General features: G+C 52.7%; 1 protein-coding gene across 1 annotated transcript; it reads left to right on the top strand.

Annotated features, from left to right (window-relative positions):
• The first annotated feature begins 2516 nt into the window (after nucleotides 1–2516).
• On the top strand, nucleotides 2517–9178 carry RND1 (Rho family GTPase 1). The gene is made up of 5 exons (XM_082352547.1): nucleotides 2517–2753; nucleotides 3519–3606; nucleotides 6235–6344; nucleotides 7218–7352; nucleotides 8068–9178. The coding sequence occupies exons 1-5, from the start codon at nucleotides 2634–2636 to the stop codon at nucleotides 8311–8313; spliced, it is 699 nt and encodes a 232-aa protein (XP_082208673.1). The 5' UTR covers nucleotides 2517–2633; the 3' UTR covers nucleotides 8314–9178.
• The last annotated feature ends 604 nt before the right edge of the window (nucleotides 9179–9782 follow it).

Raw genomic sequence — 9782 nt, 5'->3', positions numbered from 1 at the left:
ACAAAATACCTTTGGAGACACATCTTGAGAATCAGCCATGATGGGGGCTGCTCCATCTCACGGCTCAGGCTTTCTGTTGCTCGCCCCTGAAATGCAGCCACTCAGGGAAGAAGCAGTGTTAGCACCAGCTCCCAGAATTTCTATCCCAGTGGACCTTATGAATGGCAATCTTATTAGAAGCCAGAGGAAGCTGTTTGCAGAGCAAGAACAGTTTTTATTTATTTGAATGTTTATTTGAAGTGGTTTGGGAGGGGGTATGTGTAGGCGCAGGCTGGTAGAGAACATGGGGGAGAGACAGGGCTAAAGCCTTTGGGGCTGCCATTGGAGGGAACCCAGTTAAGGGTTAAGAGGCTGTATGGGAACCCCACTGATGCCTCCAGAACTCAGTCCAGATGAGACTGAGGGAGGGAGACACCAGGAAAAAGGCTGAGGGAGAGGACTCCAGGCTGAGGCAGTCTGTGATCTTACAGCTGTTCTGGAACGCTCCCAAACCATATTTATGGGCAACTCAGAGAAGCTGTCAGCCTGCTGGAAAAGGGCAAGAAGAGGACAAATTCTATTGGCAGAACATTACCTGAGGGCTGAGGATGAGGCCTGGGGAATGGTAGGGGGAAGAAACTTCCAGAGAGCCTGCCTGGGAGAGGAGGGAAACCAGTCAATGGTAGCACCTGGATAACTGTCCTTCTACCCTGGAGGTTCCCTGAGGTGATTCCTGATCCCTGGAAGGGGAGCCTTAGGAGATGGGCAGAGGACAGTGCAGGACTTAGCCTCAGAGCCCTTAGCCAAGCAACTTGGACTTGGATGCCATAGGCTTTGATGGGAGGCACACTGGCTAGGCTACATTCTCAAAATACTCTCCATTCTCCTGTCTATCGAGGGCATTGCAATCTTATCCTTAGAGATCTGTCCCTTTGGGTCCGGGGAAGATTTTTAAATTAATTAATTAATTTATGGCCACGTTGGGTCTTGGTTGTTGCGTGTGGGCTTTCTCTAGTTGCAGCGAGCGGGGGCTACTCTTTCAAGGTGTGTGGGCTTCTCATTGCGGTGGCTTCTCTTGTTGCGGAGCATGGGCTCTAGGCGCGTGGGCTTCAGTAGTTGCAGCACGCAGGCTCAGTAGTTGCAGCATGTGGGCCCTAGAGCGCAGGCTCAGAAGTTGTGGCGCAAGCCTTAGTTGCTCCACGGCATGTGGATCTTCCCGGATCAGAGCTTGAACCCATGTCCCCTGCATTGGCAGGCAGATTCTTAACCACTGTGCCACCAGGGAAGTCCCCAGGGAAGACTTTTAAACATCCTTCGTAACAGGGAAAATATCCCTGGGTGGGGCAGCAATGATGGTGAATTAGAGTAAAGCTCAGATGGAACAGGACCCCAGCCGTGCTCCAGAGGCACTGGGCTTGACAAGGTAAAGGGACCTAGAGAAGAAGTCTGGAGTGCTGTCACTTTTGCCCAAGGTCAGTCTTACTTCAATCTCTTATCCCCAGGAGACCTCATCTGGGCTGTCTTGGTTCCTGAATAATCAGTGGGTTATTCAGGCTGTGGACGTACATCCCATGGGTCTGTCTAGCAGAGAGGCAGTAAGATGAAGGGCCCTGAGGGCTGAGGGCTGGCAGGCAGTTACGTAGCTCATCTCAACCTCATCTTGTCCTCCAGCTTCCCAACCCCCAAATCCCAGGTCCAGTCTTCCATTCTGGACTTTAACCAGGTGACACACGCAGTACATCAGCGTCAGTGGGTGTCAACCTGAAACTGGACCTGTGCCTGATTCATCCAGGAAGCTGAACCCAAGCAGCAGAACAAACACTCCTAAAGCAGCTCCTGCCAGGCCTGGAGTGAGAGGTTGTCTGGCCGAACAGACAGCGACTTTGTTTGTTTTGTACTCCTTGCTCCCATCCCCACTAGCCAGACTCCCTCATTCCTTTCTCTCTGCCCATCTGTGGGTCAGGAGCTCTGTGGGTTTTTTCCAGATGACGCAAGAAAATTTTTTAACTTATTTATTTTTGGGTGAAGGTGATTTCTGAGAAAGGGACAGGCGTTGAAAGGGGTCCAGCAGGAGCTGATAAAGGGGTCCAGCAGGAGCTTGTGGGGGAACTGGTTTGGGTGGGGATTAGACAGAACAAAGGGGTGAAATTTCTGGGACCAACCCTTCCCCAAGGGGTGCCACCTGTCTACAATTTAGGCAAGTCCTGTTCTTCTCCTGGGAACTCCAGCTTGATCTCACTATCCACATTCTTAGCTAGTTTGTTTTTGACACTAATTGGTGGCCACACAAGACCATTAAATTTTGCTTCACTCCCCCTCCTACCCCCAACCCCAATACAAATGCAAAACAACGTGGGAATCCCCTTTTAGAGGAAGCAACGGTGCAGCTTTAAGAGAAAGGGAAGGGAAAAAGAGGGCTCTGACTCAGATCTTCCTGCCATTGGTTGCTGGAGGGGATTCCACCTCAGGGATTGGCTGTGACAGAGTCCGCCCCCTTTTGTGATTGGCTCAGCCAGGGTGATATAAGGAGGCTGTGCCGACCTCTTTTTCAGTTGGAGAGAGACAGGGAATCCGGCTGGGTCGGGTGCTGAGACGCACCTGGCGCAACGTTCTCCTCTCTGAATCCGAGTCCAGGTCCCGCGGAGGCTGCAGCCATGAAGGAGAGACGGGCCGCCCAGCCAATCGTGGCCAGATGTAAGCTCGTTCTGGTGGGGGATGTGCAGTGTGGGAAGACAGCTATGTTACAGGTGTTGGCGAAAGACTGCTATCCCGAGGTGAGTTGCTCGCCTGACCGCTGGCCAGCTTTCCTCCTTGCCCGCATGCCTGCTGGGGGTAGATTCCCACCCGCCCAGGGGAGCTGTCTCACCCCTCCCCATCCTCAGCCGCTTTCTGGCTGGAGGACCGCCCTGCCTTAGCTTCCCCTGAGACCTGTTCCACTTCTGCCGCTCTGCAGGCTCCTCCTCACCTCTTCACCCATAGGTCCCCCCATCAAATCCCCTCCTACCTCCCTTCATCCTGGAGTCTGCTCTTGGGAGAGGGAACTGGGGGCATTTGAGAGTCTGGGGTTTCTTCTTGACGTGATACCTATCCGTCCCTTCACCCATCCTCAAAGGTTCTATGCGCTTGTCCCCAGGCAGGCTTCTGCTGCTCCTTTCTGCTGCCCTGCTGGTCCAAGGGGCTTGTGGGGAAAAGATAAAGCACTAGAATTGGCTTGTGGCTCTGAAATTGGAAGACAGACAAATCTGGGGACAAGAGGAATCCTTGTGTGTGTGTGTCTCCCTGACCATCTAGGATATGGGGGGCTTGTCCCTGGCAGTCATTCACATTTCTTACTCCGATGGAGCAAAGTGCCTGTGCCTCTACACTCCCCTCCCTCCTGTCCCATGTGGTCCCTCCTGCCCCAGGTATCCCCTCCTCTCCTTATCTCCTGCCACTTTAGTGTCTCACTAGGATGAGTGGCTTCTTGTGTAGCCAGCACTAACTGGAGGGTTACAAGGGTAGGGGCGCCCAGGGTGTGAATAGTTCCTCTCTTTTCACAGACGTATGTGCCCACTGTGTTTGAGAATTACACAGCCTGCTTGGAGACAGAGGAACAGAGAGTGGAGCTCAGTCTCTGGGACACCTCAGGTAAGACTGCTGGCCACAAGTCCCCCCTTCCCACCCCTACTGGTCTGCTGCAGCTGTTGTCTTTTAGAAATTGTTTCCCTCTTTGACGGTGAGAAGGAGTTTGGTGCTTGCCAGGAAACTGAAAGAAGGGGACCTGAAGATTCTTTGGTTGGGGTTGGGGGGAGGGTTTGGCGAACTCAGTTGGCTGGTCCAGGGGTGCAGAGTGGATAAACCCCAGAAGCTACTCACTTCTCTGGGTCTGGCACCATCCTTCAGAGGGCTGAGATGGTGAGGTGGATGGACCCCGGAAGACTACTGGAGGAGGCAGTTAGGGCTTCTCCATTTCCACTCCCTGCCGCCCAGCACACGTACGCACAGCCTTTACTGCCCCAGAGCAAAGCCAAAGAAGAGGCAGGAGGCAGTGCTGCTGGAGGTTGTGGGTGAGGCAAGGAGACAAGCCTGCTTTGGGGGAAATATTTCTCCTGACTCAGTTTTCTCTCCTGCATTCCATCTCGGGCCACTGCTGCCTGCCTGCCTGCCGCAGCTCAGCCCCACTGTCATACCTCTGCGGTTGAGGGATGAAGCGATGCATCGTCAGTGTTTTGGAGGGTGGGGGCTTAATATGGGGCATGGTCACGTTGTACATAGTTGGGGGGGTGGTGTTGGCTCTGACTGGGCTGAGGTAGAAGATGCTCTGTCTTTCTGGATCGTAGAAAGCAATATGTTTCAAGCCTCTCATCCCTAAACCTTCAGTGCTAGTCTATCCTTTGCTTTGATTCTGACCCCTTCATTATCTCTTTAGCCCAGTCCTTTTTTAATAGACTGAGCTCAGAGTCATAACTAAGGACTAAAAGCCAGGAATAGGAGAAAGAAAATAAAATCCACTTCTCTCCAAAAAATGCATATTCAGGCTGAGTTTAAAGAGGAACTATAAATCACTAGGGGTTTCCTGTTACATATAAATATGCCATCCTACTCCTCCAAAGAGCTATTATTCCCATCATCCAATTTTGAGGTCTCGAAAGAGTGGAGGTAGGGGATGGGTAAACAGAAAATGAGACTTCCTTTTGCTCCCCACTCCCCAAAACAAAACAGAAATTCCTCAACCTGGTATGCTTTCCTCCGTTGCAGCTCCAGGGGCTGGGAGGCAGGATTCTGGTTATCCCGGACTGTGCTGTGCTGGCGGGATTGGACTGGAATGCAGCTTGGCTGCATGATGTATGGTTTTTCGTCTGCTGTACTCTGCCCACCTCTCAATCTTCCCAGAATCTTACTGCAGCTCATCTCTTTTCACTACCACCACCCCAAAGAGCCCTTCCTCCTCCTCCCACAGTCAGAATGCAGCCCTTGAATCCCAGTCCAGATAATGGAAAGTCAGCAAGGTGGTCTCTATTCCCTGTGTCGCATCCCCCCCACCCGTCCCCCGCCCCCCAAGTTCTGAAAGGATGCAGGCTATCAGTCATCCTCAAACTCCCTCTTTCAAATGAGGTGTCCACAAGGAAGAAGGAGAGGCAGGGGTGTGTGGGATGGGGCTTCCCAGCACTGGGGCCAGGGTGGAACCTGTTCCCATTATTCGCCTGCTGGTCTTAGGGGAGGGGGATCGCTTGGAGCCAGAATGGAGGCCTCCTCCCCTCCCCCTTCCCCAGTGCTGCAGCGCTCCCTTTGCTCAGTGATGCTGTGATAAGACCCCACCTCAGAGAGGGATGGGGGCCAATTGCTGAAGGAGCAGGCAGCTATCCCAACTCCCCTTTACTCCTTTTTTTTTTTTTTTTTTTTTACAACTAACCCCCCCGCCTCAGCTTGGATTCCCCCCAGTTTCCATGGCGATTGCGGTTCAGGGAGAGGGGCTGCTTGCTATTCTGAGCACGGATTGTCTGGGTTCCAAATCTGCTACTCTTCCTTCCCCAGGGCGGAGGGGGGCAGGCTCAACCCCTAGCATTCTCCCGTATTGGACCACCTGAGTCTGCATTGCCTACTCCCCTCCCAGTGAAGGACCCTTATTCGAGCCTCTAAATCCCAGCTATTGGTGCTGCTGTCTTTGAGAACCCCTCCCTGAGATCTTGGGATAGGGGCTACAGCTTTCCTTTTGCCCTTTACAGCGTAAGCTGATTTGGGTGGGAGGAGGAGTGGGACACTGAATTCTTGATGCTCTCCCTCCCCTGCCAGCCTCCTAGAGTTCTGACCCCACGGCAAAGAAGCAGGGCAGCCAGTTATATAACAGGCAGATTTGTTTCTTCACTGGGGAGACCCTAGAGCAGAGGTTGGCAGCAGGCAGACTCTAGAAAAGAGACCTTAAACAAGGCCTGGTCTCTCTGTAGGGGTAGGAGCAGCTTCCCCTGGGACTCAGAAAACTGGTGGACCTTCAGTTAAGCCCACCGTAGGAGATCCAGACAGGGCCAAATTATACTCCACCTCCCTTTTATTTTGCCCCCTTTCCCTTTTTTAGGGCTAAGGAAGATGATATTCTTGTACCGCCTTCTGGCAGGCGGTCAGGTCCCAAGCTTTGCGCTGGAGCACATTCCCCTGGGAGATGGGTGGGGCCATCTCACCTAAGGGACCAAGCATGGTATTCCCAGGGCTCTTTGGGTTTAGGCCTGTAGGGAGGGAGAATGCCACGGCTCACCAACAGCTCTCTCTCCTCTCTACCAGGATCTCCCTACTATGACAATGTCCGTCCACTCTGCTATAGCGACTCAGATGCAGTGTTACTATGCTTTGATATCAGCCGTCCAGAGACAGTGGACAGTGCACTCAAGAAGGTAAGGCTGGATAAACTCTGCCATCTCTAGCTCAGCCTGAGAACAAAAAGGAATCTTGGGGACCTTGTCATCTAATCCCCTCTTGTGTAACAGGAAGAAACTGAGGCCAGGGAAGGAAGAGATTTGCCTGAGGCCACATTAGCTACAGCTCTGGGACTAGAACCCAGATCTCCGGTCCCCTCTGCATCCTGCCTTTGCCCCTATCCTGCACTGCTCTGTCAGAGGCCCAGCAAGGGAGGGGAGTGTTGAGACTCAGGAAGTGAGGGATTGAGAGTAGAGAACCATCTGGTGATATGGTTTGAGGGTCGGGGAAGGGGCCTTTTGGTGGCAGCTTTTATAGACCTTGATCCCAGGCCTTCCGGACAGGGCAAGCCAGGCAGGCCTGAGCTGAACTGCTGGTAGGAAATGCCTTGGTCCGAGTAGCAAGGTCTGCCCATACTGAGGAGTCCCAGGAAAGCTTGTGGAACTAGCCTAGTTTCCCAGAAGACTCTGGGATTATCTCCTTCCCTTGGAAAGAGACTGGTTGGCTTCTTCCTGGCTTTCTGGACTTGTGAAGCCCTTTGGGTTGAGGGGGCAGACCCGTGCCCCATATGCTTGGCAGAGAGTGGGAGATTTGCCTCTGTGCTCTCTCTGGTGACTGGGCTGTTGAATTTGGGGACAGACTCTTGGATCAGCATTCCTGTGGCCCCAAAGCCCTCATGGGCAGGAAGATGATGTAATTAGTGCAGTGGTGGTGCTGTGACTCAGAGGGAGGGCTGAGCTGGTGATATACTGGATGGTGTGTGTGATGTTACCAACTGGGTTTCTCCGGGTGTCCGTCAGCCACTGACTGTCCTTCCTTCCTCCTTCCCATCTTCTTGCACGGCTCTTCAGTGGAGGACGGAAATCCTCGATTATTGTCCCAGCACCCGTGTCTTGCTTATTGGCTGTAAGACAGACCTGCGAACAGACCTGAGCACTCTGATGGAGCTGTCCCACCAGAAGCAGGCACCCGTCTCTTACGAGCAGGTGTGTGTGTGTGGTGTGTGTGTGGGCCCTCGTGTGTGTTGGGGGGTGAGCTGGGGAAGGCTACAGGAGAGGGCTTGAAATATGGCCCCTGCTCACACTCACTCACTATGGCAAGAGAGAATTGGTATGCTGTGGGGCCATCTATAATCAGGAAACTAGTTACCTGGATAGAGGTGCTGGGTACCAGTTTACCCAGATTCATGCTCTAGTTTGGCAGGTGAGCCATTCCTGTGTGTGCCAGTGTTTCTCAGCTGGTTTTTTTTTTTTGAGGACCAGCTGCATTAGAATCACTAGAGGTGCTTGTTAGAATTCCTGACTCCTTACCTATAGAGTCACTCTGGGAAAAAAGTATGGGAATTGCATTTTTAATTAAGTCCCTGGATAACTTCTTATGCACATCGGAGTGTAAGGATCATTTCTTTTAAACCAATGTTTCACATTACAATCATCTGTGGAGCTCTTAAAAATCCTAACGCCTCGGCATACCCCAGAAATTCTGATTTACTTGTTCTGGCATCAGTATGGTTTAAAAAGTGTGCCAGGTAACTTAAGGTGCAGTCAGGCTTCACCTTCAGAAAATAATCAGCAGAGGGTGATGGTGGGAGACTGGCAGTTGGGTCCATCGGAGCAGCCCTGGGGAGGACCACTAACCTGAGAAGGCAGTGTTTCAGAGCCATTTTGGATCACTGCATTGATGACCTCACTCCTCCCGCAGGGCTGTGCAATAGCCAAGCAGCTGGGTGCAGAAATCTACCTGGAAGGCTCGGCTTTCACCTCAGAAAAGAGTATCCACAGCATCTTCCGGACGGCGTCCATGGTGTGTCTGAACAAGCCCAGCCCAGTGCCCCCGAAGAGCCCTGTCCGAAGCCTCTCCAAGCGACTGCTCCACCTCCCCAGTCGTTCCGAACTCATCTCTTCCACCTTCAAGAAGGAAAAGGCCAAAAGCTGTTCCATTATGTGAAATGGGGGTTGGAGAGGGGAGACAACCTCCCACTTCCTCCCTTGGGTTGCAGAGGCATGGGGAGAGGGAGGAGGAGACAATTTAGGACATTGGACGTGAGTTTTTCAGATGGCCACGGTGAGGGCTTGGAAGGAGACAGGAATGGGACAAGGAAAGAGCCAGGCCCGGCTTGAGGACCTGACACTGCGAAAGAACCATCACACCCCAAGCCAGGCACTAGGTGGTGGAGGGGCCGGCTGCCCCAGTGCCCTCCGCTCCAGAGGCAGGAAAGGTTTGGGGCTTTGGGGGGGCATGCTGGCCTCATGGCTTTGGTTGGGGGCCTACAGGAGCCTCACCTTCAGCATCATGCCTCTTCCACACAGCGTTTCCATGCAGGCCAGGGGATGGGAGGGGTCCCTGAGCCCTTCCCTTCCCCTCCGAGAAGGCCGCAGAGGAGTGGAGAGTGGGGAAGCCAAGAGGCAGCTCCTTTGGGAGCTGAGCCCAGGTGCTTCGTAACTGGTAACTGAAATCAGAAGAGCAGGAGCTGGTCAGAGCCAATGAGAAGGAAACCTCATCTTTGCATAGCCCATGCCTCATGGAGAGGTGACATCATACATTCACATGCTTCTCACCTAAGTCCCCAGGGTCCAAGGGAGAAGCCCCAGACCCCCTTCTCTTGCAGCATGGGGGTGGTGGTGCTGCAGGACGCAGGACTGGGTGGGGGTCACCAGACTTTTTCTGCCCTTAGGGCAGTATAGCTGGCATTTGTTTTATAGACTCTTGTCTTTGGAACCGGGGGGAGGGGGGAGTGTTTCAGTCTGTTATATGTTCTGTGTTTAAAGAAGAAAACCTATTTATTACTGAACAATATAGCACATATAAAGAAGTTGGCTCCGTATTCTTAGTTCCTTTCTCTATTTCCTTTGGTCTTCGATAATGAGGAAAAGCTGTCTTGAGGTCCTTTCTGTGGGTTGCAGAGTGGCTGCCTCCACTGTTCCCTGGCACCTCCTACAAGGATCTCCTCCCTCTGTCCCACCCTCACCTCATCCCCTTCCCCACCCAAGTCCTGCTAAGCCAATGAAGATCTCCTTAGCCCTAGAGCACGGTTTCTCAACCTCAGAACACATGACATTTTGGACTAGAAAATGCTTTGTTGTGGAGGCTGTCTTGTGCACTGGAGGATGTGTAACGGCATCCCTGGCCTCTACCTGCTAGGTGTCAGTAACACCCCTAAGTTGTCACAACCAAAAATGTCTCCAGATATTGCTAAATGTCCCTCAGTGCAAAATCACTCGTGGTTGAGAACCATTGCCCTGGAGAGTCTAGAGGAGAGAGACAAGGTTCAGTGGAATCATCAGAAGGAGATCCAAGCTGCTGAGATCCCAACCCCTGCAGAAGGTAGACAGACTGAAGCCAAGGCTGGGAGGTTCCAAGGGTTCTGGTCTCCTCTGAGTTCAAGGTGAGGTGATGCCTTCTGCTCTCTGGAACTT

This window comes from Balaenoptera borealis (assembly GCF_965194805.1).
Source record: "Balaenoptera borealis genome assembly, chromosome: 13".
In the NCBI taxonomy this organism is placed as follows: Eukaryota; Metazoa; Chordata; class Mammalia; order Artiodactyla; family Balaenopteridae; genus Balaenoptera; species Balaenoptera borealis.
This window is presented reverse-complemented; position numbering and strand designations above follow the sequence as displayed.